Here is a 26,952-nt window from a genome sequence, read left to right on the forward strand (position 1 = left end):
CTATCCATAATAAGGATCAGCTTGGTTTTGTCTCACCGTTTTCTCCCTTCTAGGACCCTCCAGAATGAGGAGACAAGAAACTTCCTCTAAAGGGTTCCTGTTAAGGTTTCTCCCCAGGACAGCTACAGCATGACTACCCCCAGCCTAGTCTGCACCCTGCTGAAGCTGCTGGTTCTCAGCTCGGAGCTCCTGATTCTGTGTGGCCAGGTTGATGGTTTCTTCCAGGATGCCCGCCAGCAGGCTGCAGTGATGATGCTCTGTGGTCATGGCTCGCTCCTCCCACTGGCCCTGTCAGGCTCGGAATGCCTGTGCACAGATTCAGAGATGCCTGTCACTCAGCCAGCCTTGGAGCCAGCTCAAGGCCTACCCTCCATCCCCACTGACCCGCAGCACATGGTGTGTCTGAGCTCGGGTGGCCTGCACATGCAGGTCATAGAGGGCTGCCAGGTCCTGCTCTGCCATGTCCCGCTCTTCCTGAAGGGCCTCCAGCTGGAATCTCAGCACCATCTGTTCCTGCTGCCATCTCTGCCTCTCCTTGCAGGCCTTCAGTGATAACACATACTCTTTGTTGAGTGCCACCTGTGTGCCAGGCTCTGTGCTAAATACTTCAGGTGTATTATTTTATCCAATAACAACCATATGTGGCATTGCCGTCTTACAGATTTGGCAACAGTAGATCAGAGAAGTGACCTAACTTGCCCAAATTCTCATGGCTAGTAAAGGTCAGAGCTGACATGGCACATGCCTTTCAATGGTTTGCAACTCTCCTTGGGGTAAAGTCCAAAGCCAGAGCTATGGTACACACTTGTCTCTTTAGCCTCGCTTCTGACCATGCACCTGTTCAGCTCCAGCCAGATTGGAGAATTTGCAGTTCCCAGACCCACTTTGCCATTGCTTCCCTCTGAACCTTTGCTTATACTGTTTTGTCTTCTCTGAGAACATGTCCCCACTCCACCCACCCCCCATCAGTTACTGATGAGCAGTAACTGCCCTTGTTAAGCTCAGTATCCAGTGAATTCCCCTGGCTGATTTCTGCCTGTCCTTTAAGGCTCAACTTAGATTCCATCTCCTCTGATCCACTCCAGCCTGGATCAGATATGCCTTTTTGGTCCCACATGCCCCTAGCTCCCCCATCCCATCACTTAGCACTGAGAGTTGCTTCATCTATCCCTGACAAGGCTGTGAGGGCCATGAGAGAGGGTATGAACCGGTCGATTGTGATTGATGATGGATCCCAGCCCCTAGCACAGTGCCTTGACCAATTAGAGCCTCAAGTCCCCTATTTGACCCTCCTTACCTCCTCTTCAGCCACCAGGCCTTTGACCTGGTCATCTGCCACCTCCTCCTTCTGTTCCAAATGCTTCAGCTTCTCTCAAATCCAAATTTGGTGCTGCTCCCTCAGTCTCTGCCTCCGGGCCTGGGCCAAGAAGAACGGCCGGGCCACATCTGGTACCTGCTGGGCTCAGTCAGAAGTCCATGTGTATGCACAGATTTAGGACCAGAGCCCAACTTTTCCAATAGAACCTCATCACCAGAGCTGCTCCCAGAACAACATCCAGGACCTAACTAGCCTGGAAGAGCTCGTAGCCTGGGCAGAGACTCAGGAGGCCATGGTGGGGAGAGGAAGGTAGTGGCTCTGCCAAGAGGTGCCATAGTGCCTCTAAGGATCCTGTACCCTTAATCCAATAAGTAGGAAAACAGTCCCTCCCCATGGCCCTGCCTTAGGGGTCTAGTCACCCTCAGGTCCTTTATTTGTCAAAAACTTCATATTTCTCCCTGATATTGGGGCAGGGTAAGCAGGGGCACATTAGCTGGGCTCTGCAGCTCTTCACTCCCCCTATGGCTTCTAGTCATTCCTGGGGTACATGAGGTATTACCTGCTCCTTAGGCTGCCTGAGAGGATTCTTTCGGTGGAGCCCACGCCTTAGAGTTGCCATTCTTCCTGCCACTAGAGGAAAATGTAATTAATCACACCAAAGGCAGGGAAGACCTCCCACTCCCAGCTCATCCCCAAGTCCCAGACCCACCTTGGGGCTCCCCCTCGAGGCATGGGCTCTGGCTTACTGGTGACTCTATCACCTGCTGAGAAGATATTAGAAGTGATTGTTCCACACCTTTCCTCCCAGGACAGTGTAGGTTAAGATCAGGGCTTGGAAATCAGACAGATCAGGGTCCCAGCCCCTCCTCTTCTTAGCTGAATGACCTCGAGCAGGTGACTGGCCTAGTCTCCATGTGCTTCTCTATCAAATCGGACTGATAAAAGTTGTGGAGAGAATGAAATGAAGTACTGCACCGAAAGCACTGAGCAGTAAGGCACTTGCTCAATAAATAGGAGCTACCATGCCTGATTCCCAAGCCTCAAGGCTGTAAAAACAAGTTGTAAGCAATTATGAAAAAAGAAGAGAAAGGCCAGGAGAGGCTGGACAGGGACAGGGTTTCAACTACCCTGTGATAAATCATGGAAGACCAGAAAGGCCATGCAGCCTAAGGAGATGAAAGAGCACTAGATTAGGAGTCTAAGGATTTGAGTGTGATTATACTTCTGCTGCTCCTGATTACGCCTGTGACCCCAGGCTCACTGGTCTCACATCTTTTCTTTTATTTTTCTTTTTCTTTTTTATGACAGTCTCGCTGTGTCACCAGGCTGGAGCGCAGTGGTGCAATCTCAGCTCACTTCAACCTGCGCCTCCCGGGTTCAAGTGATTCTCCCACCTCAGCCTCCTGAGTAGCTGGGACTACAGACATGCGCCACCATGCCTGGCTAATTTTTGTATTTTTGAGTAGAGACGGGGTTTCACCATGTTGGCCAGGCTGGTCTCAAACTCCTGGCCTCAGGTGATCTGCCCATCTCAGCCTCCCCAAGTGTTGGGATTACAGGCGTGAGCCACTGCGCCCAGCCCTCTCACATCTTTTCTTTTCTTTTTTGAAATGGAGTTTCACTCTTGTTGCCCAGACTGGAGTCCAATGGCGTGATCTCGGCTCACTGCAACCTCTGCCTCCTGGGTTCAAGCAATCCTTCTGCCTCAGCCGCCCGAGTAGCTGAGACTACAAGCGTGCGCCACTACACCAGGCTAATTTTTGTATTTTTAGTAGAGACGGGGTTTCTCCATGTTGGCCAGGCTAGTCTTGAACTCCTGACCTCAGGTGATCCGCCCACCTTGGCCTCCCAAAGTGCTGGGATTACAGGCGTGAGCCACTGCGCTCAGCCTCACATCTTTTCTTTAAGCCTCAGTTTGCTCACCTGAAAAGGGCACAGTGTTCTTTCCTGCTTAAAATACTTCTGTGGCTCACCTATGACCTTTAAGACAAAGTCCAAACATCTCTGTTTTACAAAGCCCTGTGTGACCTGGCCCCTGCTGTCCTCTCCAGTCCTTCTCTCCTGACTCTTCCTCAAGTTCTATTCTCCAATAAATTGAGCGACTTGCACTCCCTCAAGGGGACCAAGCACTTTCTTGCCTCTGGGTCTTTGCCTGTCATTCTCTCTGCCTTCAGGTTCTTCACTCATCTTTGTTGACCTCCTTCAGGAATCACCTCCTCCATGAAGTCTTCCATCCCTCCCTTGCCAAGGCTAACTTAGATGCCCCACAGAACTCAGTGTTTATAAGCCTTTCAGAGCACCGATTATGGTGGTGCAATTGTTTCTTCCCAGGAGATTATAAACTCCACGAGGGCAGGGAATTCCCAGGGCCTATGTGGCACTGGGCCCAGCACACAGTGGGTGGTCAATAAGTGTTTGGGAATCAATAAGTCAATGAATGAATGGAGGTCTTCCTCAAAGTGCTTTGGAAAGAGGACAAGAAGGCAGACACAAATGTGGCTCCCAAAAGGGTGAATGCGAAGACATACCTGTGGTTCTGGAGGCCTCATCACCTCAGCTCTGGCCCCTTGGAGCATCTGGTTTCTTGGGTGCTGGCTCCACGCTTTTACCACCTATGGAGAAAGGGTTCAAGGTGGGTACTGGCCATGGCTAGCCCAGGTCCCCTCAGGCTTCACCTTGCTCACCTCTAGCTCCCGCAGTGTCCTTCCCAGCTGTCTTAGCCCACTGTCCGTCAGGGCGTCCTCAAGGAGGCCTAAACGCAGGGGCCTCAGGCCAGCCCGGCGGGCCCGAGCCTCTTCTACTGCATCTCACAGGATGGGCCTCACCTGTTTCACCCGCATCCTCCTTCCTGAGGCCCCCAACAGAGCAGCCTGGAGCAAACTGAGGGAGCTAACTAGTAAAGGGACACTCCAAGTGAATTACTCCTTCCTGTGGACTCCAAAGCATGCTGCTTGTGATACTTTTACTTTTTATTAGTAGTACTATTCATAAAAATACCTAACCCCCACTAGGCTTTTACATATGCTTGATGGCACTTCACTAAGTCTGTTCATGGATTGCCTCTTTTTATCCACACAACACTCCAATCAGGCAGAAGCTCTAATCTATCCTGCCTCCCCCGACATTTTCCAGATGAGGCAAAGAAGTCAAGCAACTTCTTGGCAAGTGGCAGAGCCTAAACTCAAGCCCATGTCCTTCAACATGATACCAAACTGGCCTGAAGATAAACACGTCTGGCCCTCACTGCTTTATCCTTGTGGGTGTGAACTGCTCTAATCTATCTTCCTCATTCCAAGGGACCTCCCACAGGGGAGGTCTGGGAACTTGCTAGCCAAATGAATGTGTGTTTGTTGATTTTGGAGACGAGGGCCAGACATTTTTTTACTCTTTTATTATGGAAAATTTCAAACATATACAAAGTATAGGAAATCCTGTCTACCTATCACCTAGCTTTGACAGTTATCAACTCATGCCATTTCTGTTTGATCAATACCCCCACTTCGACCTCCCCCAAATCCCTGACATCATAACATTTCAGAGGCTTGATTTTTTCTCTTTTTTTCTACCAGCATCTACATTAAGGACACAGAGGCTTTGTTTTTTTATTTTTTATTTTTTTGAGATGGAGTCTCACTCTGTCACCCAGGCTAGAGTGCAGTAGCACGATCTTGGCTCACTGCAACCTCTGCCTCCCAGATTCAAGCAGTTCTCATGCCTCAGCCTCCCAAGTAGCTGGGACTACAGGCGCCTGCCACCATGCCCAGCTAATTTTTGTATTTTTAGTAGAGATGGGGTTTCACCATGTTGGCCAGGCTAGTCTCGAACTCCTGACCTCAGGTGATCTGCCCACTTCAGCCTCCCAAAATGCTGGGATTGCAGGCATAAGCCACCACACCCAGCTGAGGCTTGATTTTTAATGGGTGTATGAAAATAGGAGACTCCCTTCTCTTCTCTTATCCTCTCTCTCCTCATCTATAAATTAGGCCTGCCTCTCTTTCCTTATTTGTAAATTATATCTGCCTCATGGGGTTGTGGTAAGAATCAAAGGCATTTGTGCAAAAATGCTTGGTAAGTGGTTTAAGGCCTCTGAAGGGTGAGGGGTTACTTTCACTATTGACCTTACTTTGCCTCTCCAGTCTCTATCAGCCTAGGTACTCTGGGGCCATCTTGGAGGGTCAGACGCTCTCTCTGGGCTGGGGTTGGGGCTGAGGCTGGTTGGGTGATGGGTGAGGCAGGCCTAAGGACAGATCTCAGAGCTTCCCAAAGAACTCCACACTCTTCTCCTGGCCACCTTGGGGTCCAGGCGAAGAAGTAGGCCACTGTAGTTGTTTCCTTCCAAGAGCCGTGAAACAATCCAGGGCAAAGAGCCCTCCGCCTCCTCACCAACAACTTCACCAGCCAACACCCGCAGCAGGGGGCAGTCTCTGCAAGAGGGAGAGGAAGAAAGGCGATGTCCACTGGTGGATGGGGAAAGAAACTGGACAGAGTTACACTCTGATGGAAAGGGCAACTATTTCCAGAAACTTTTGTGTATCACCAGACAGATTTGAAACATTGTACAGATCTTTATTTTATTACTATTATTTTTTAAATTACAAAAGTAATACATTCTCCACTGGCACGGGGGCTCACACCTGTAATCCCAGCACTTTGGGAGGCCGAGGCTGGCGAATCACTTGAGGTCAGGAGTTTGAGACCAGCCTGGCTGACATGGTGAAACCCTGTCTCTATTAAAAATACAAAAATTAGCCAGGTGTAATAGCACATGCTTGTAATCCCAGCTACTAGGGAGGCTGAGGCAGGAGAATTGCTTGAACCCAGAGAGCGGAGGTTTCAGTGAGCCAAGATCACACCACTGCCCTCCAGCCTGGGCAACAAAGTGAGAGTGTGTCTCAAAAATAAAAAAAATTTTTTTAAAAAAGAAGTAATAGATTCTCATGGTAAAAAATTTAAATTGTGTACCTGAGAAGTGACTTGTACCCACAATATATAAAGAGCTCTTACAACTCAATAATAAAAAGACAACCCCATTTTAAAATGGGCAAAAGAAGATGACATCAGTGAAAATGGCAGAGTAGGGAACTCCAAGAGTCAATTCAACCCCAGAAACACCAGCAAAAATGGCCAGAAACAACCTTATTTTAACTCTGAAAGATAGAGGTTTACAGCAACCAGTGCTTAACCAGGAGAAAGGCAACTTAAATACGGTAAGAGATCTCTGTGGTGTTTTAACTTACCCTAGCTCCAACCCCTCCCCAGCACAGGGCTAAGCTTGAAGAGAGCAGCCTAAATTTCTGGTGGGGGTTCCCGGTTAGGGAGGGAGCAGAGAAGATCTTGATCCCAATGAATTGTGTTTATCTTTTTTGATTGTCTGGAGTTTCCCCCGAAGAACTGATGAAAGGGAATTCTTTTTGCTTCGCCAATCTCAGAACTTTCTCAAGGCAGAGCAGCTACACAGAGGATTTTCCCTGAAAACTGCTAAAGAACAAAAGAACAAGGAACTGCTGCCTGAAGCAAAAATAACAGTTGAGGCAAACAACTGACACCCTGAAAGACTGGGAAAAGTTTGGAAGTGATATTTTTGGGAGAATAAGGGCTTCAAAAAGTTCCCATGTATACTAGAGAGAGCAGAAAGCACACTCAGGGTAGGACTCATGTGCAGAAAAGGCCCAATAAGACAATAAGCTTTCATCTCTGTCTGGTCTTTGGGCTCAGCACAAGCAGGAAGTGAAGGCTAAAACGGAGCTGTAAATTGCCTGGCTAAGCTTAGGAGTGACTCCACACAGAGCCAAGCTGCAAAGACCTAGAAAATTCTTTCTTTTTCTTTTTTCCTTCCTTTCTTCCTTTGTTTTCTTTTTCATATTCTTCTTTATTCTTTTTGTTTCTTTTTTTGTTTGTTTCTTTCTTCTTCCTTTTTAAAAAACAAAACACAACTTTTTTTTTTTGGTCGCAGGCATTTAAGGAATTCTATGTTAGGTCACTGGCTGACTACTAAAATAACAAAATGAAGCCTTCAGTGAATACAAAGAATACAGTCTGCAAAAAAAAAACAAAAACCCACAAAGATAAAGAGAGAATCTTGAAAACAGCAAGAGAGAAGCAGCTTATTATATGCAATGGATCTTCAGTAAGACTAAAAACAGACTTATCCCTAGAAACCATGGGATAACATAAAGTTGGCCTTTTATATGCATAGGCTCTGCACCTGTGGATTCAAGCAAGCATGAATCAAAAATATTTGGGAGAAAAATGGTTTTGTCTGTACTGAGCATGTACAGACTTTTTCTTGTCATGATTCCCTAAACAATACAGTATAACAATTTACATAACATTTACATTGTATTAGGAATTATAAGTAATCTAGAGATGATTTAAAGTATGTGGGAGGATGTACATAGGTTATGTGCAAATACTATAACATTTTATTTTTTATTTTTCATTTTTATTAGTTTTTTTGTGTGTGTTGTTGTTTTCCTTTTTAGATAGAGTCTCGCTCCATCACCCAGGCTGGAGTGCAGTGGCGTGATCTCAGCTCATTGCAACCTCCACCTCCAGGGTTCAAGCAAATTTTCCTGCCTTGGCCTCCCCAGTAGCTGGGATTACAGGCACCCGCCACCACACCCAGCTTATTTTTATATTTTTAGTAGATACCGGGTTTCACCATGTTGGCCAGGCTGGTCTCAAACTCCTAACCTCAGGTGATCCACCCACTTTGGCCTCCCAAAGTGCTGGGATTACAGGCGTGAGCCACTGTGCCAGGCTAATTTTCGTACTTTTAGTAGAGACGGGGTTTCACCACGTTGGCCAGGCTGGTCTCAAATTCCTGACCACAAGTGATCCACCCTCATTGGCCTCCCAAAGTGCTGGGATTACAGGTGTTAGCCACCACGTCCAGCTATTTTTATTAGTATTTTTTTAGACAGGGTCTTGCTCTGTTACCCAGGCTGGAGTGCAGTGGTGTGATCATGGCTCACTGAAGCCTTGACCTCCTGGACTGAAGCTATCGCTTCAGCCCCTCAAGTAGCTATTATTATTTTTTTTGCAGTCCTTTTTAATTTTTATTTTTTTGTAGTGACAAGATCTCACTATGTTGCCCAGCCTGGTCTCAAACTCCTGGGCTCAAGCAATCCTTCTGCTTTGGCCTCCCAAAGGCTAGAATTACAGGCATGAGCCACTGTGCCTAGCCCACACCATTTTATATAAGACACTTGAACATCTGTGAATGTTGATATCTGTAGGGGGGCCCTGGAACCAATCCCCAAAAAGATACAAAGAGACAATGGTATTTAAAGTGCTTTAAAAAATCCTGCCAATCAAGAATTATATATCTGGCAAAACTATCCTTCAAAAATGAAGGCAAAATTATGACACTCCCAGATAAATCAAAGCTGAAGTAATTCATTGTTAGTAGACTTGCCTTACCAAAAATGCTAAAGGGAGCCCATCAGCCTGAAATGAAAGGACACTAGATAGTAACTTGAAGCCATATAAAGAAATAAGGAACAATAATAAGGTAACTACATGTGTAAACATAAAAGCCCATAATATTGCATTGTTGGTTTGTAACTCCTCTTTTTTGCCTATATGATTTAAAAAACAAATGCATAAAACAATAATTGTAAACCTATGATAATGGACACACAATGTATACAGATATAATGTGTGACATTGGCAACATAATGGGAAAAGATGCAGATATATGGGGTAAAATCTTTATAGATATTGAAGCTAAGTTGGTATTAATTCAAGCTGGATTGCTATGTGGTTTTTGTTTTGTCTTTTTTGTTTGTTTGTTTGTTTGTTTTTAGATGAGGTCTCACTATGTTGCCCAGGCTGGTTTCAAACTCCTGAGTTCAAAAGATCCTTCTGCCTCAGCCTCCTGAGTAGCTGGGATTACAGGTGCATACCCTTGTGCCTGGTGAGACTGTTTTAAATTTAAGATATTAGCTGGGTGAGGTGGCTCACGACTGTAATCCCAGCACTTTGGGAGGCTGAGGCAGGCAGATCACGAGGTCAAGAGATCAAGACCATCCTGGCCAACATGGTGAAACCCCATCTCTACTAAAAAATACAAAAATTAGCTGCACCTGTAGTCCCACCTACTCCGTAGGCTGAGGCAGGAGAATCGCTTGAACCCGGGAGGCGGAGGTTTCAGTGAGCCGAGATCACGCCACTGCGCTCCAGCCTGGAGACAGAGCGAGACTCTGTCTCAAAATATATAAATAAATAAATAAAATAAAATACATTTAAGATATTAATTGTAATCTCCAAGATGGCCACAAGGAAAATAAATGGGGTTTTTTTGTTTTGTCTTGCTTTTTTAGACAGGGTATCACTCTGTCACCCAGGCTAGAGTGTGGTGGCACGATCATGGCTCACTGCAGCCTCAACTTTCCAGACTCCAGTGATCCTCCCACTTCAGCCTCCTGAGTAGTTAGGACCACCACAGGCCTGCGCCACCATGCCTGGCCAATAGAAAAATAACCTTTAAAAATATGGAAAAACCCCTGTTCACTTTGCCAAATGGATTTGTGTCTTTATTGCTCATTAATTGGGGCAAAGGAAATATCCTTTTAAAACTCAGGCAAACTGAGTGTTTGTCTTATATCCTGTCAGAGGAAAGAAACTGAAAAAGAATAAAAAGGAAAAAAATATCAAAAAGGTAATGCGAAAAAAATCAACACAGCACATTGCAAAAAATCAATTAAATACAAAAGGCAATATTAGAGGAATTAAGAAACAAAAATATATAGCCAAATAGCAAGATGGCAGGAGTAAGTGTTTGTTATCAGTGATTACTTTAAAGGTAAATGGAATAAACTCCCCAATTAAATAACAGAGTTTGGAAGAATTTTTTTTTTTTTTGGTTGGAAGAATAGATTTTTAAAAACCCATAATTTATCTATGTGTTGTCTACAAGAGACTCATTTTATTTTCTTTATTTTTTTAAGAGACAGGGTCTCACTCTGTGGCCAAGGCTGGAGTACAGTGATGTGATCATGGCTCACTGCAGCCTCAACCTCCCAGGCTCAAGTGATCCTCCTGCCTCAGCCTCCAAGTAGCTGGAACTACAGGTGTGTGCCACCATATCTAGTTATTTTCATTTTTTTGTAGCTATGGGATCTTACTATGTTGCCTAGTCTGGTTTCAAACTTCTAAACTCAAGTGATTCTTCCACCTTGGCCTCTGAAAGTGTTGGGATTACAGGCATGAGCTGCCGTGTCCAGCCAAGACCCACTTTAGATCCAAAGACACAAATAGGTTAAAAGTAAGAAGATGGAAAAAGATATAAAAGCGTCTGTGGTGGCTATAGAAATATCACACCAAATAGACTGTAAGTCAAAAATTGTTACAAGAGACAAAGAAGTATATTATATATTCATAAAAGATTCAATTCATCAAAAAGATAAAACAAATATAAACATGTATGCACCTGACAATAGACCAAATATGTGAAGCAAAAATGGACATATATGAAGGCAGAAATAGGTAGTTCTACAGTAATAGTTGGAGACTTCAGTACTCTACTTTCTTTTCTTTTCTTTTTCTTTTTTTGAGATAAGATCTCACTATATTGCCCAGGCTGGTCTTGAACTCCTAGGCTCAGACAATCCTCCTGCCTCAGCCTCCTGAGTAGTTGGAATTACAGGTGCATGGCACTACACCCAGCTTCTCCAGTTTCAGTACTAAGTAGAACAAGTAGACAAATGATCAATAAGGAAGTAGAGGACTTAAGTAACACTAAACAATTTAGACCTAAGAGACATGTTTAGAACACTCAATCCCAAAATAACAGAATACACATTCTTCTCAAGTGCCTGGAACATTCTCCAAGGTAGACCATATGCTAGGCCACAAAGCAAGTGTCAATCATATTTAAAAGTTAAAATCACACAAAGTATCTTCTGTAGCCATAGTGGAATAAACTAGAAATGAGTAACAGAAGAGAAACTGGAAAATTCACAAATATGTAGAAATTAAATAACCAATGGGTCAGAAGAGAAATCACGCAGAGAATTAAAAAATACTTTCAGAGGAATGAAAACAAAAACACAACATATCAATACTCATGTGATGAAGCAAAATAGTGCTCAGAGGGAAATTTGTAAGTATAAACACCTACATGAAAAAGGAAGCTCTAAAACCAATAATTTAACTGGACACCTCAAGGAACTGGAAAAAGAGAAAAATAAACCCAAAGCTAACAGAAGAAAGAAAAGAATAAAGATCCAAACAGAGATAAATGAAAAAGAGAATATAAAATAATAGAAAATCAATGAAAACAAAGTTGATTCCTTGAAAAAAAATTTTTTAATGAACAGGAGTGGAGCCGCTGGAGGAGAAAGAAACGCAGGTTGCTGCATGGTTAAAATAAATATTTGGAGATCATCCCATTCCACAGTATGAGGTGAACCCACGGACCACAGAGATTTTACATCACCTTTCAGAACCCAACAGGGTCTGGGACAGGGATGTCTACTTGGTAACAGAGGACTTGAAGCAGAAAGCAAGTGAATATGAGTCAGAAACCTATAGTATCTTCAAGACCTTCTCATGGATAGTGTGAATTTTTCCCCTGCCAATTTCTCTAGCACTGGTTCCAGGTATCTGAATGCATTGGTTGACAGTGCGGTGGCCCTTGAAACAAAGAATACCTCACTAGCTAGTTTTATCCTTGCAGTGAATGATTTGACCTCTGATCTCTTTCATACCAAATCCAAAGGTGAAGAAATCAAGATTGAACTGGAAAAACTTGAAAAAATCTAACTGCAACTTAATATTAGAAAAATGTCTACAAGAGGATCTCAAGAAAGCAGAGTTGGATCTGTCTACAGAAAGGGCCAAAGTTGATAATCATCATCAGAACATGGACTTTCTAAAAGCAAAGTCAGAGGAATTCAGATTTGTAATCAAGGCTGCAGAGGAGCAACTTTCAGCCAGAGGCATGGATGCTTCTCTGTCTCATCAGTCCCTAGTAGCACTGTCAGAGAAACTGGCAAAATTAAAACAACAGACTATACCTTTGAAGAAAAAATTTGAGTCCTATTTAGACTTAATACCGAATTCCCCTCTTGCTCAAATGAAAATTGAAGAAGCAAAGTGAGAATTAGATAGCATTGAAGCTGAACTTACAAGGAGAGTAGACGTGATGGAACTGTGACAAGAGCCAAATAAACATCCTTTTCCCTAACAAAGTAAATTGAATAGGACTTTATAGAGTTCTTTTTCCTCTTGCCATTTCTTAATAACAAAATTTTCTGTTTGTAGATTACAGAATGTCATAATGAATAGAATATGGTTTCTTACTGTGTATTGCATTTTTGTCCCCAAATACATAGTTTTCATATTAAAGAGGCTTTTCTCTCTTTTTTTTTTTTTTTAGTTGGAATCTCGCTCTGTCACCAGGCTGGACTGCAGTGGTGCGATCTTGGCTCACTGCAACATCCAACTCCCTGGTTCAAGCAATTCTCCTGCCTCAGCCTCCCGAGTAGCTAGAATTACAACCATGCCACAACGCCCAGCTAATTTTTGTACTTTTAGTAGAGATGGGGTTTCACCATGTTGACCAGAATGGTCTCGATCTCCTGACCTTGTTATCCACCCACCTTGGCCTCTCAAAGTGCTGGGCTTACAGATATGAGCCACCGTGTCCAGCCAAAAAGGCTTTTCTCTTTTAAAAAATTTTAAAATGGACAAACCTTTAGCTAGATTGACTAAGAAAGACAGAAGATTCATATTACTAACATTAGAAATGAAAGTGAGGACATTGCTACCAACCTTACAGAAATAAAAAGGATTACAAGAGAATGCCACAAACAATTGTATACCAACAAATTAGAGAACTTAGATGAAATGGACAAATTCCTAGAAACACACAAATGATCAAAACTGACTCCAGAAGAAATAGAAATTCTGAATAGACCTATATCAGGTAAAGAGATTGAATTGGGCCGGGTGCAGTGGCTCACGCATGTAATCACACTTTGGGAGACCGAGGCGGGTGGATCATGAGGTCAGGAGTTTGAGATCAGCCTGACCAACATGGTGAAACCCCAACTCTACTAAAAAAAATACAAAAATTAGACAGTCGTGGTGGTGTGCGCCTGTAATCCCAGCTACTCAGGAGGCTGAGGCAGGAGAATTGCTTGAACAAGGGAGGCGGATGTTGCAGTGAGCTGAGATCATGCCACTGCATTCCAGCCTGGGCGACAGAGCTAGACTTCATCTCAAAAAAAAAAAAAAGCGAGATTGAATCAGTAATCAAAAACTTCCCAACAAAGAAAAACCCAGGACTGAATGGCTTCACTGGTGAATTCTAGCAAACAGTTGAAGAATAAGTAACACCAATTCCTCTCACACTGCTCCAAAAAATGGAATAAGAAGGAAGACTTCCTAACTCATCCTATGAGACCAACATTGCCCCGATACCAAAACCAAAGACAACAGAAGAAAATAAAATTACACACCAATATTCTTTTGAATGTAGACTCAAAAGCTCTCAATAAAATACTAGCCAATGGAATCCACTGAGTATTAGAAGAATTATACATCATGACCAACTGAGATTTATCCCAGGAATGCAAGGGTAGTTCAACATGAAAATAAATCAATATATAATATACCACATTAATAGAATGAAGAAAAAATCTGATGATAATTTCAACTGATGCAGAAAAGCCTTTAACAATATCCAACATCCTTTCATGAGAAAAATACTCAACAAAATAGGAATAGAAGGGAAATTTCATAACATGATTAAGGGCATATATAGAAAAACCCACAGCCGATATCACAAGCAATGGTGAAAGACTAAAATCTTCTCCCTCAGATCAAGAACAATATAAGTATGACTACTATCACCACTGCCATTCAACCTTGTATTAAAAGTTCTAGCCAGAAAAATCAGGCAAGAAAAAGAAACAAAATTGTTGAAATAGGAAAGGAAGAAATAAAACTATCTCAATTTGCAAATGATATAATTTTATATACAGAACATCCTAAAAAATCCACATCCAAAAAGAACTATTAGAACTAATAATCAAATTCAGTAAAGTTGCAGAATGCAAAATCAACACGCAAAAATCAGTTGTATAGCCAGGCATGGTGACTCACGCCTGTAATCCCAGCACTTTGGGAGGCCAAGGCAGGTGGATCATGAGGTCAGGAGTTTAATACCAGCCTGGCCAAGATGGTGAAACCCTGTCTCTACTAAAAATACAAAAAAAATTAGCCAGGCATGGTGGCAGGCGCCTGTAATCCCAGCTACTCAGGAGGCTGAGGCAGAGAATTGCTTGAGCCCTGGAGGCGGAGGTTGCAGTGAGCCAAGATCATGCCACTGCACTCCAGCCTGGGCGACAGAGCAAGACTCCGTCTCAAAAAAAAAAAAAAAAAAAGAATCAGTTGTATTTCTTTTTTCTGTTTTTTGAGATAGGGTCTATCTATGTCATCAAGGCTGGTATGCAGTGATGTGATCAAGGCTTACTGCAGCCTAGACCTCCCATGTCAGCCTATTGAGTAGATGGGAGTACAGGCGTGCATCATCATGCCCAGCTAATTTTTTTATTTTTTTGTAGAGATGAGGTCTCACTATATTGCCCAGGTTGGTCTCAAACTTCTGGGCTCAAGCGATCCTCCCAGCATGGCCTCCCAAAGTGCTGGGATTGCAGGCATGAGCCACAGTGCCCAGCTGAAAATACTTACTTTCCATACACTAGAAATGAACAGTCCAAAAAGGAATTTTTTTTCTTTTTGAGATGGAGTCTGACTCTGTTGCCCAGGCTGGAGTGCAGTGGTGGGATCTCAGATCACTGCAACCTCCATCTCCTGGGTTCAAGCGATTCTCCTGCCTCAGCCTCCCAAGTAGCTGGGACTACAGGCACCTGCCACCACAGCCGGCTAATTTTTTATTTTTAGTAGAGATGGGGTTTCACCATGTTGGCCAGGCTGGTCTCGAACTCCTGACTCCCACACCTGGGATTACAGGTGTGAGCCACTGCTCCTGGCCAGGAAATTTTTTAAATTCCACTTATAATAACATCAAAAATAATAAAATACTAAGAAATAAATTTAACCAAGGAGGTGTAAATCTTATACCCTGAAAACTGCAAAACACTGCTGAAATAAAGAGAACCTAAATGCATGAAAAAACACCCTGTTCTCATTGTTCATGAACTGGAAGACTTCATATCATGAAGATGACCATATTCCCCAACAAATCTAGAGATTCAATACAATGCCTATCAAAATCCCAATGGCCTTTTTTTTTTTTTTTTTTTTTCAGAAATGGAAAAGCCAAATCCTAAAATTCCTATGGAATTGCAAGGAGCCCTGAATAGCCAAAACAATGTTGAAAAGAAGAACAAAGTTGAGGGCTGGGCGTGGTGGCTCACGCCTGTACTCCCAGCACTTTGGGAGGCCAAGGCGGGCGGATCACAAGGTCAGAAGTTCGAGACCAGCCTGACCAACATGGTGAAACCCCATCTCTACTAAAACTACAAAAATTAGCTGGGAGTGGTGGCGTGCGCTTGTAATCCCAGCTACTCAGGAGGCTGAGGCAGGAGAATACGTGAACCCAGGAGGCAGAGCTTGCAGTGAGCCAAGATCACGCCACTGCACTCCAGTCTGGGCAACAGAGCAAGAGTCTATCTCAAAAAAAAAAGAAAGAAAAGAACAAAGTTGAAGGACTTACACTTTTCCATTTCAAAGCTTACTACAAAGCTACAGTAAATAATATAGTGTCAGGCTGGGCCCAGTGGTTCACCCTTGTAATCCCAACACTTTGGAAGGCCAAGATGGGAGGATAGTTTGAGCCCAAGAATTTGAGACCAGCCTGGGCAAAGTAATGAGCCCTTATTTCTACAAAAAAAATTTTTTTTTAATTAGCTAGGTTTGGTGGTGTGCGCCTGTAGTCCCAGATACTTGGGAAGCTGAGGCAGGAGGGTCACTTGAGCCTGAGAGGTCAAGGCTGCAGTGAGCCTTGACCACATCACTGCATTCCAGCCTGGGTGACAGAGGGAGACCCTGTCTATAAAACAAAATTAAATTAAGTTAAATTAAATTAAAACAGTATGGTATTGCCATGAGGATAGCCTTTGACAAGAACTGACACCTTTTCATGATTAAAAAACATTCAAGAACGTAGAAATAAAAGAGAAGTTTCACAAAATGGTAAAGGCTATATAAATCAATGTAATATAATTGAGCATCTTGACATAAATCCATGTATATGTGGCCAACTGATTTTTGACAAGGGTGCCAGGACCAGTCAATTGGAAATAATAGTCTCTTTAGCAAATGGTGCTGGGAGAACTGGATAGAATGAAGTTGGACCATTACTCCATACTAATACAAAAAATTAACTCAAAATGGATCAATGACCTAAATGTAAGAGACAAAGCTATAAAACTATTAGAAGAAAACCTAGGGGTGAATCTTCCTGACCTTGGATTTTGCAATGGTTGCTTAGGTATAACACCAAAAGCATGAGCAACAAAAGGAAAAACAGATAAATTGGGCTTCATAAAAATTTTAAAGTTTAGTGTATCAACGGACACTATCAAAAAAGTAAAAAGATAGCCAGGTGCGGTGGCAGGCACCTGTAATCCCAGCTATTTGGGAGGCTGAGGCAGGAGAATTTCTTGAACCCAAGAGGCAGAGGTTGCCAATGACGCCGTTGCACTGCAGCCTGCGCAACAAGAGCAAAACTCCATCTTAAAAAAAGAAAGAAAGAAAGAAAGTGAAAAAACCTACAAAACGGAAGAAAATGTTTGCAAATCACATAGCTGATGAGGGTCTAGTATACAGAATATATAAAGAACTCATAACACACAAGAAAGACACAAATAACCCAATTTAAAAATGGGCGAAGGATTTGAATAGACGTTTCTCCAGAGAAGATCTAGAGATGGCCAACAACCACATGAATAGATGCTCAATATAATTAGTCATTAGGGAAATGCAAATCAAATAAAAATGAGATGCCACTTCAAAACCACTAGGTTGGCCATAATCGAAAACATGGAAAATAACAAATGTTGGTAATTGTGGAGAAGTTGGAACCATTGTACATTGCTGGAGGAAATACAAAATGGTGCAGTGCTGTAGAAAGCAGTGTGGTAGTTCCTCAAAAGTTAAACATAGACTTACCATATGCATATGACCCAGCTATTCCACTCCTAGGTAAATACTCAAAATAATTGAAAAGAGGTATTCAACCAATACTTGTACATGAATGTTCGTAGTAGCACTATTCACAATAGCCAAATGATGGAACTAGATAGTTCCTACATTGTGAATGTACTAGGAGTCACTAAATTGTACATTATAAAATGGCTAATGGTTAATTTTATATTATGTGGACTTTACCTCAATAAAGACAAACATACAAACAACTTTTAAGACATTTACCATATGACCCAGCAATACCACTTCTTGGTATGTGTCTGAGATAATTGAAAACACATGTCCAAATAAAAACTTGTATGTGAATGTTCATAGCAACATTATTTAAAATAGCCAAAAGTGTAGCTAGGCATAGTGGCTCATGCCTGTAATCCCAGTGACTTGGGAATCTGAGATGGGAGGGATCGCTTGAGGCCAGGAGTTTGAAACTAGCCTGGGCAACAAAGTGAGACTACATCTCTAATAAAGGGAGAAAGAAAGAAAAGAAAAGATGGCCAGGCATGGTGGCTCACGCCTGTAATCCCAGCACTTTGGGAGGCCGAGGCAGGCGGATCATTTGAGGTCAGGAGTTCGAGACCAGCCTGGCCAACAATGAAACCCCATCTCTACTAAAAATACAAAAATTAGCTGGGTGTGATGGCAGGTGCCTGTAATCCCAGCTGCTTGGGAAGCTGAGGCAGGAAAATCACTTGAACCTGGGAGGCAGAGGTTGCAGTAAGCCGAGATCACGCCATTGCACTCCAGCTTGGGTGACAGAGCGAGACTCCATCTCAAAAAAAAAAAAAAAAAAAAAAAAAAAAAAGAAAGAAAAAAGAAAGAAAAGAAAAAAAATATATAGTAGCCAAAAGTGGAGACAATCCAAATGCCCATCAATGGATGAATGGATAAACAAAATGCAGTATATCCATATAATGGAATATTATTTGTCAATAAAAAAGAATAAAATTCTGATTCACACAAGTGGATAAACCTTGAAAATATTATCCTAAGTGAAAGAAGCCAGACAGGAAGACCACATATTGTATGGTTCCATTTACATGAAAAGCCCGGAGTAGCAAATCTACAGAGACAGAAAATAGATTAGTGATTGCCTTGGGCCAGAGTGGGTGGCAGGATGAGGAATGCTTGCAAATGGAAACGAGTTTCCTTTCTGGGGTGATGAAATGTTCTAAAATTAGATAGTGCTGATCAGTGCACAACGTTGTGAATATACTAAAAACCACTGAATTGTACATTTCAAAAGAGTGAACTTTAGGGTGTGTAAATGATATGTTAATAAAGCTGTTATTTTTTTTAAAAAAGAAGCATACATAATAGAAGAAAGGACTTTATAATAGTTGGGAATTTAGGGTATATTTTCCCCTTCTTTTTTGTTTTACTGCAATTTGTTTTCAGGCACCTCTGAATTCGGCAACATTTCCATGATATTACAAATACGCAAGCTGGTTTGAAATAACTATTTCCTATCATTACTTCATATTTTCGTAACTTTAGAGCACTGAGTAAAGGATGTAAAGTGGGGCTTGAAGATATGATTTTTTGGGAATTTCCCAGTCTTGGCTTTGAACATTTAGGTTCTTTCCAAGTTTTCAATCTGATAGATCAGAAGAGATATAAGTAGCTGAAAAGGAATTAGTAATGTAAAAATAAAAAAGTGGTAAAAAAAAAAATCTGAAAAATCAGACAAAAATGCTTGAAGACGCTATTTGCAAAACTGTCCCTGGTGTATCAATCTGTAATTTCTTGCCCAAAGTAAGGTTTTTCTTTGCTATTATTTTACTATCATTTATTGGAGTCTTGAAGGGCCTAAAGTGTATACATTATTCCTTCTAACAGCAGCATCCCCTTCTAATTTGTGGGTGTGTTGGCCAGGCTTTAATTAGAGAGGAAGAACCAGTGTTTTTCACATATATACAAATTTGTTAAAGGAAATGACTTACAAGATTGTGGGTGCTGGCTAAGCAAGTCCAGAATCAGGAAGGTCATGGGCACAGACCACGACTATTGTCTATGGGCAGTCAGGAGGGAAGAGAATGAGCAGAATGGAACTCCACAGGCACAAGTACAGCAGATGCCACTGCCCGTGGTTGGAATTTCTTTTCTTTTTCAGGGAAGGTTCAGCTTTTAAGGCCTTTTTAGGCTCCTGCTTTTAAAGCTTTTCAACTGATTGAATTGGGCTCACCCAGATCTTTCAGGATAGTCTTAATATCCATCACATCTGCAAAATACCTTCACAGCAGCACCTAGCTTAAATAACCAGGGACTGTCACTGAGCCAAGTTGACACGTACACACACACACACATACACACACACACACACACACACACACACACCATCACAGTGGGTTTACCAGTAAATTTATTCACCAGTTTCCCATAACTGGGCATTTGGTTTACATTCTTGTTGTTGTTGCTGTTGTGTTTATAGACTTATTTAACATTATACTTACAGAAGCTTCTGTAGGGATTTTTTAGTTTATGGATAAGGACATCAGAACCATCAGTTACAGTAAACTGCCTAAGCTGTTCTCTTATGCTGTGTACCATTAAGAATAAAAGAAATTTCGTTCTTTTTCTGAATTGCTGTCATAGATGGGACGTGCTCTGTGGAAGCTTAGGAACATCTAAGCTACTTTAATGTACTCTCACTTAAGTCATTTAAAGATGGACAGAGGTGCTGAGAACTAAGTAAATATGACAATAAGAAGTGGGAATGGCAGGGCCTTAGGTGCCTACCTGCAGACTAGAGTGCTCTGTAGGGCCAGGCTGTGCCCCGAGCACATCTGGGGTGTATGGACGGTGTCTGATACACATCTCAGAACACAGAGTGGAACTGAAGAGAATCAAAAAGCTGCTTCACCTTCAGCAACAATACATGCCAGTGTTGCTTTTCCATAGAAATAAAAAGTGATGAATCTAAAATTGCATGGTATTTTGCTGTAAATAGCAGCTATTTTTATTAAGGTTATCTGCTAATAATACAATGAAGATAAAATACATTTAACTTTTGCATTTAAAAAAATGTCCCTGGTGGACTTATCAACATATGAAAAAAAAAACAGTGGCTGGAAATATTTATTTATTTATTTATATTTTTTGAGACTCACTCTGTCACCCAGGCTGTAGTGCAGTGGTGTGATCATGGCTCATTGCAGCCTCAATCTCCTGGGCTCAAGCCATCCTCCCACCTCAGCCTCCTGAGTAGCTGGGACTACAGATGTGCGCCACCATGCCTGACTAATTTTTTTTGGTATTTTTTGTAGAGATGGGGTTTTGGCAGGTTGCCCAGGCTGGGAAATATTTATTTTTATTTATTGGTTTCACTAACTCTCTATCCAGTTGCTTTTGACCACATCATCTGCCAACAACGGGGCTTAACTTGTGTTCTGGGATGCTCTTATTATGGGGTTGAGGAGAGGAGAGACTTTGATGCTACCTTGGGCATTTCCATCTGTAACTCAGCTCCCCACCTCACCCTTCAATGCAGTCAGAAGGCCCCCTCAGACTTAGGGGGCTCCTGGGAGCTGGAGGATCCGTAGAGCCCCTTGCCACACACGCTGGGTCCCGGGCCCCTCAGGAGGGTCAGGCCCTGGGCAGGACACTGTGAGAGTGAGCAGACAGCAGACCCTGTGGAAGAAAGGGTGGACTCAGGCCAAATGCCTAGCAGGCATGGGGTGACAGATACTCTCCTGTCCTCACCTGCCTTCATCTGCGGTGGCCTGCAAGTACAGTTCTGAGGCAGCTTTTGAGTCAGACACCTCCACTTCAGTGGCATCTTCTACCACCCTGGAGGAAGCAGAGGCTGAGCTCAGCTCTGAAGCACCAGGGTTCTGTCCAGCCCCCTAGAACCTCTATGTGGGGAGCCCTTGGAGGTCCCCATAGCCTGTAACCTCCCTAAACGTTTCTCATCCTCGTGATTTTATTTTCCCTCCTGTGAACAGGGTAGTTGAGATCACTCCCATTTTACAGATGGAGAAACTGAAGTCCTGCTCAGTGAGATGCTCAAAATCACCCAGTGTGACAATGACTGAGTCAGGACATGGAGCTGGGGAATAGAGTTGAGGTGGTGTAAGTTGAAGAGGTGTAAGTGGGGTGAGGGGAGTGAGAGGGATGGGCACATGAGATTAAGGAAGAGGGTGGGAGGGGATCCTGAGAGCAGCCCCTGACCCTGTAAGCATGACCCCAAGCTCAGAGCTTTCTTCCCCTGGGATGGCAGTAGGTGGAGACCCCCAAAAGCTCGGCTTCTGGGAGGCAGACATGCCTTAAGACAAGCACCCTCAGACTCCACTGGGCCCTGAACACTCACAAGCCCAGAGGGGCCACGTCCAGCACCGACAGGTTCTCCACCCCTGGAGAGAGCAGGTCCTGGGTCCTTCCACTGGGGCTGAACTGGGGTCACACAAGCACACTTGTTACAAACTGAGCCTTTCCCTACTTTCAGCTCACATGATCCTCCTGGGGTCCAAACATGGCACCATGAATTCAGCCTTTTTGCAGCCAGAGGAGAGGAGACCTCAGAGAGGCACGCCCATGCCAGTGAGCAGTAGAGTGAGGCTGGACACACACTCTCGGGCTCCCCACAAACCTCGGGCTCCTTCTGCAACATTGCCCTGGCCCTGGTTCCCAGGTCCCACTCTCTCCCCTCCTTCAAGGGTCTCACCTGCACCAGGCTAAGAGTGCTAAGCACAGGATCAGAGCAGCTGAGGGGCAGAGCTTCCTCAAACAGCATCTGCAGCAGCTAAAGTGGAGAAGCGTTCAATGAGGATTAAGAAAGCATGAGTCTGTCCTTCAACGTTTCCTGAGCGCGAAGTCTGTGTCATGCCCCATACTACTGGGGACATGGTATCCAGGACAGAAATAGCACCAGTCTTCATGTTCACAGCAAGCCATAAAGTGAGCAGACATTCTCAGTGGGACCTGCTGTTTGCTGCACAGGGATCCACGACAAGTTCTGAGGCAGCTATTTTGGTTTGGGGGCATTTTGACGAAGCCCCCACAATAAAGCTTCCAAGCTTATAATTAGTATTCACCAGGAACTGTGAAAATCAGATCTCCCTGGATATTTGAACTTTTCACGCCACCCCTCTCTAACCCTCACCCTATCAGCCCATCTTCCTTTATTTTATTTTTTAATTAAAAAAATGTTTTTGTTTTGCCTTTTTTTTTTGAGACGGAATTTTGCTCTTGTCGCCCAGGCTGTAGTGCAGTGGCATGATCTTGGCTCACTGCAACCTCTGCCTCCCAGATTCAAGTGATTCTCCTGCCTCAGCCTCCCAAGAAGCTGGGATTACAGATGCCCACCACCACGCCCAGCTAATTTTTGTATTTTTAGCAGAGATGGGGTTTTGCCATGTTGGCCAGGCTGGTCTCGAACTCCTGACCTCAGGTGATCCACCCACCTCGGCCTCCCAAAGTGCTGGGATTACAGGTGTGAACCACCACACCCGGCCCATTCCCACCTTCCATGACCTCCCAGTAGCTGCATAAATTGACCCTGGCAAAACATCTTGCGTGGACCAACAGGGTGCTTGCTGTAGGAGCCCCAGTGAGGGCTGATGTGGGGAGGGAAGATTCTCAGAAGTCTGGGGGAGGTAACCCCTGAGCTGCATGAGGCCTGTGCCCTGGTGGCTCCTCTGGGACTCACCTGAGGCACAAGTCGGGGTGCCTCTGTTTCCCTCCCCCGGAGCAACAGGGCCACACTGTACCCTCGGCCCACAGAGCCCAGTGTGGATTGGACACGTGCCAGCAGCTCCTGCTCTGCCTCCTGCAGGGACACACAGGCACAATCCACTGACTCAGGTGCCCTGAGCAAAGGAGCTCTGGAGGCAGCTGGCACCCCAGGATCCAGGGGCCCGAGGGCTCCCACCCTCCTCTCATCACCCTCCCAGACCTCCCTACCTGAGCAGCGTCAGGGCCCAGGACTCTGTCATAGGTGAAGCTTTGTTCCTGTGGGCAGGGCTGGGGTCAACCATGATATTCCCATCTTCCCCTGCACTACCCTTTCCCCCGTCCCCCACCCCAACACATACACAAGGCCCATCCGCCTGAGTCTCTAGAGTCCCAAAATGAAGCAAACGGAGGTTTGTGGGCCCCACCAGGAGTGTGGGGCTACAGCTGTCCTCAGGGCCTAAGAAAGGTAGACTGCATATCAGCTCTCATGAGGAAAACTGGCTCTGGGATTCCTGAGTCCTGCCCTCAAACTTTGCCTCAGTTTTCCAACCTAAGCTGGCCTAACCCTCCCCCTCTTCCAAGAGACTCTCCTGGACTGCACTCCCTCTGAGTAAAAACGGGGAAGGCATCTTACCTGAACCCCTCCCCGACTCCACTTCTACCACCACAGTCAGCACGGCATGTGGGTTGGGAGGGACCATGAGGGCTCCTCAAGGAGGCTGAGTTGCCTGGGCCAAACCAGCCCCTGCGCTCACCACCTCTCCATAGTCCATGCCCTCTATGCCTCTCAGCTTCCCCTCAATAATTCATGAATCTCATCTGAGGGCTAGGGAGGGGTGGATCTGGACCTCATAACCTACTAAGGGAAGTGACATTCCCTTCTTTTGTGAGAGAACACTGCTTAAGGTTCTTTTGTTTTTTTCCTTTTATGAAAACTTTTAAACATGTATAACACTGGAGAGAATAGTATAATGAACCTCCCGGTACCCAGCTTCAGAAATTACCAAATTCTGGCCAATCTTACTTCTTTTGTTCTCCTCCCATCCCCAGCGGATTATTTTGAAGCAAATCTCAGACATCCCAGTATTTTATCCATAACTAGTTCAGTATACCACAGTTAATTTTAGAACGTTTCCATCACTTCATAAGGAAATTTGGTTCCCTTTAGCTATTACCTCCCTAACCCAAGCCCACTGCACCCCCCAACCCTAAGCAACCACTCATCCATTTTCTGCCTTTACAGATTAGCCAATTCTGGACATTTCATGTAAATAGAATTATACACTGTGTGGCCTTTTGTGTCTGTTTTTTTCCATTTAGCATTATATTTTCAGTGTTCATCTACGTTGTAGCGTGTCTCAGTACTTCTTCCCTTTCTATGGTGGATAATGTTTCATAATAGAGTTCTGTCACCAACCTCCTGGAGTTCAGCCAAGTTTCACCATAAAGGGCATTGTCCTCTGTGAGACTGCACTTCTGAGAACAGTCTCAAGTTAAGAGGTCCCCAGGCCTTCCTCACTCCAGCTGTCTACAGGTTTTGGTGTTCCTCTAACTGCTTCAGGCTTGACAATTCACTAGAACAGCTCGCAGAACTCAAGTAAGTGCTACAGTTACTGTGTCTGACACTAATTCTCTCACACCAGCTGAGTGTCCTATGATTCAATTCAACTCTGATACTAACTGCCTGGAGTTAGTGTCAGGTCCCGTGAGTTAAAATACAAGGTCCCCAACAAGACTGCCCTTAATTCAAATGCCAGCTGCAAGTGGGATTGCCAGGCTACTCACACATTTGTCTGACTTGGCTACAAATTCAGGGGTTTCCCATGACCCTACCCCAGATTCAGTAATTCACTTGAATGACTCGCAGAACTCAGAGAATTGCTTACTTACTATTACCTTTTTATTATAAAGGGTAGAAATGAATAGTCATATGAAGAGGAATAAAGGGAAAGGTTTGGAAAGGTCTTAGGTGCAGGAGCTTCTGTCCCTGTGGAGTCAGGGTCCATCACCCTCCTGGTATATCAGTGTCTTCACTAATCGGAAAGCTCCCTGAGATTCATTGTCCAGAATTTCCATGAAGGTTTCATTATGCAGGCATAATTGAGTAAATCACTGGCTGCATGATTGAACTCAATTCCAGCCCCATTCCCCTCCCTGAAGTCAGGGGGAGGGACTAAGAATTCCACCCCTCTAGTCACATGGATGGCCCTTCTCCGTCTCATAGTCATCTAGAGGCCCTGCCAAGAATCACCTTGCAGAACAGTTATTCTGGTGGCCTTGAACTGATCGAGTTCTCTCTTTTTTGCTTATAGTTCTCAAAAATAACTAGAATATTCTGTGAATGCAACATCCAGTGATAAGGAGCGACTGGCTGGAACAGCCTGGGATCTGTTCCAGTCCCCCCTAGAAACAGGATGTCCTTCAACACTTTAGCCCAGCATGTCATGTTACCCCTGGGGTATAAAGCCCAGGGTGGGCTGCTATCCAGGGTTCCTCAGCTGTGGTGCAAGTGGAGTATGTACAGACAAAGCTTCATCTACCTTGGTAACCTTCCTGAGCCTTGGAAGACCAGCTCAACATGAATCCTAGGCTTCTGCTGTCCTTTGCTGTCTTTCTGTAAGTAATAAATCTACTTCATGTAATTTGTGTGAGGGTGTTGTGTCTCACCAGCTTCAGATAAATTGGTAACCAGTGCAGAGTAAACTTGCCTTGCACAACTCATTAGCATAACAGGCTCCTATAATTCTAAAGATTTTTGAAGCTCTGTGCCAGGAACTGGGATTGAAGACCAGACATATTCTTTATTATATCACAGGCCACCCCCTAGCCTTTTCAGCAAAAGGATCATACCTGTCTGATCATCCACATTTGGTGTAGCATTTATATAACAGATACAGCAATAGTACCAACATGAATATGCCTAATATTTGGAGAAGTCAGTGTGGGGTAGGGATAGGAGGTCTTAAATCCAATTTTGCAATACATTTGGCTATCAGTTTCAGTACAGTATTATAATCTTGCCAACAATGGCTGTATTATATCAAATTGAGGTAGATGTAATATAAAATACAAGAGTAATCAGTTCATTATCATATTCTATGACCAAAATGTCTCCCACAGAAAGGCCACCCAGGTGTGCAGGTTTCCATTCAACCTTGTTAAATTCCAAAAGCAGGTGTGGTCTCAGCAAAATATGGCTTCATGCTTTCAGACCTCTGGCATAACCATATCATCCCTTGCTCTGGGTCTCTTTCAAAGTGTTAGCATAATATTGGATTTCCCTAATTGTGTTATTCATTCCATACCCTCAGCTATTATTCTTCCTTCTCTCATTTATACCCAAACTTTTCTACCTTTGGAAGGGACGTTAGGAGAGGCCACTGTGCTAGTCCAGATTGCTGGCAACAATAGTAGTTTAACAAGTGCCTCCCCTTCAGTCCACTCCAATTTATATAGATTAGGGCTATGTAGATACAGGACTAATGGGCTATCTTAGCCACTGGACAATACAGCAGCATTTACTGTCAACTCAAATTTTGCCAGATGGGTTGAGGGCACAACTTAACCTATAGAGTCCTTAGAAATGCTGAAATAAAGATTTAAAGGTATAGTTACAATGTCTTGCCTAGGAATTATCTATGCTTCTGGCACCTGCAGATGTATCTCTAGTCCTGGAACCTCTGCATCAGACGGCAAAAAAGAAAGTTGAGGTGATGTGGGCAAGAATCATATAGTCATACCAGCACCCTCCCTCAACCCCTCTCCCCTAGATTTTCCTAGAA

At 43.8% G+C, this 26,952-nt stretch overlaps 2 protein-coding genes, 1 non-coding gene and 1 pseudogene across 3 annotated transcripts in view; 3 read left to right on the top strand and 1 right to left on the bottom strand.

Moving 5' to 3' along the window:
• Nucleotides 1–23,871, bottom strand: LOC129036252 (uncharacterized). Its single transcript, XM_054487144.1, is given in 11 exon segments — nucleotides 1–306; nucleotides 385–543; nucleotides 1,298–1,456; nucleotides 3,847–3,930; nucleotides 5,610–5,742; nucleotides 21,200–21,286; nucleotides 21,807–21,889; nucleotides 22,161–22,238; nucleotides 23,145–23,304; nucleotides 23,399–23,627; nucleotides 23,805–23,871. Coding segments are annotated over 11 exon segments (1,545 nt in total).
• LOC129037716 (small nucleolar RNA SNORA27) lies at nucleotides 9,820–9,945 on the top strand. The gene has a single exon (XR_008502943.1). It is a non-coding gene; the product is annotated as a small nucleolar RNA SNORA27 (small nucleolar RNA).
• On the top strand, nucleotides 11,026–12,479 carry LOC129037100 (HAUS augmin-like complex subunit 1; annotated as a pseudogene).
• An 821-nt stretch (nucleotides 23,872–24,692) lies between the features above and the next one.
• Nucleotides 24,693–26,952, top strand: part of TMCO6 (transmembrane and coiled-coil domains 6) — a 51,251-nt gene continuing 48,991 nt past the window's right edge. Inside the window, exons 1-2 of the mRNA XM_054489252.2 lie at nucleotides 24,693–24,767; nucleotides 25,483–25,786. The gene's annotated coding sequence lies outside the window, so the exon portion shown is untranslated. The remainder of the gene's footprint in view (nucleotides 24,768–25,482; nucleotides 25,787–26,952) is intronic.

This window comes from Pongo pygmaeus, chromosome 4 (genome assembly GCF_028885625.2).
Source record: "Pongo pygmaeus isolate AG05252 chromosome 4, NHGRI_mPonPyg2-v2.0_pri, whole genome shotgun sequence".
NCBI lineage: Eukaryota > Metazoa > Chordata > Mammalia > Primates > Hominidae > Pongo > Pongo pygmaeus.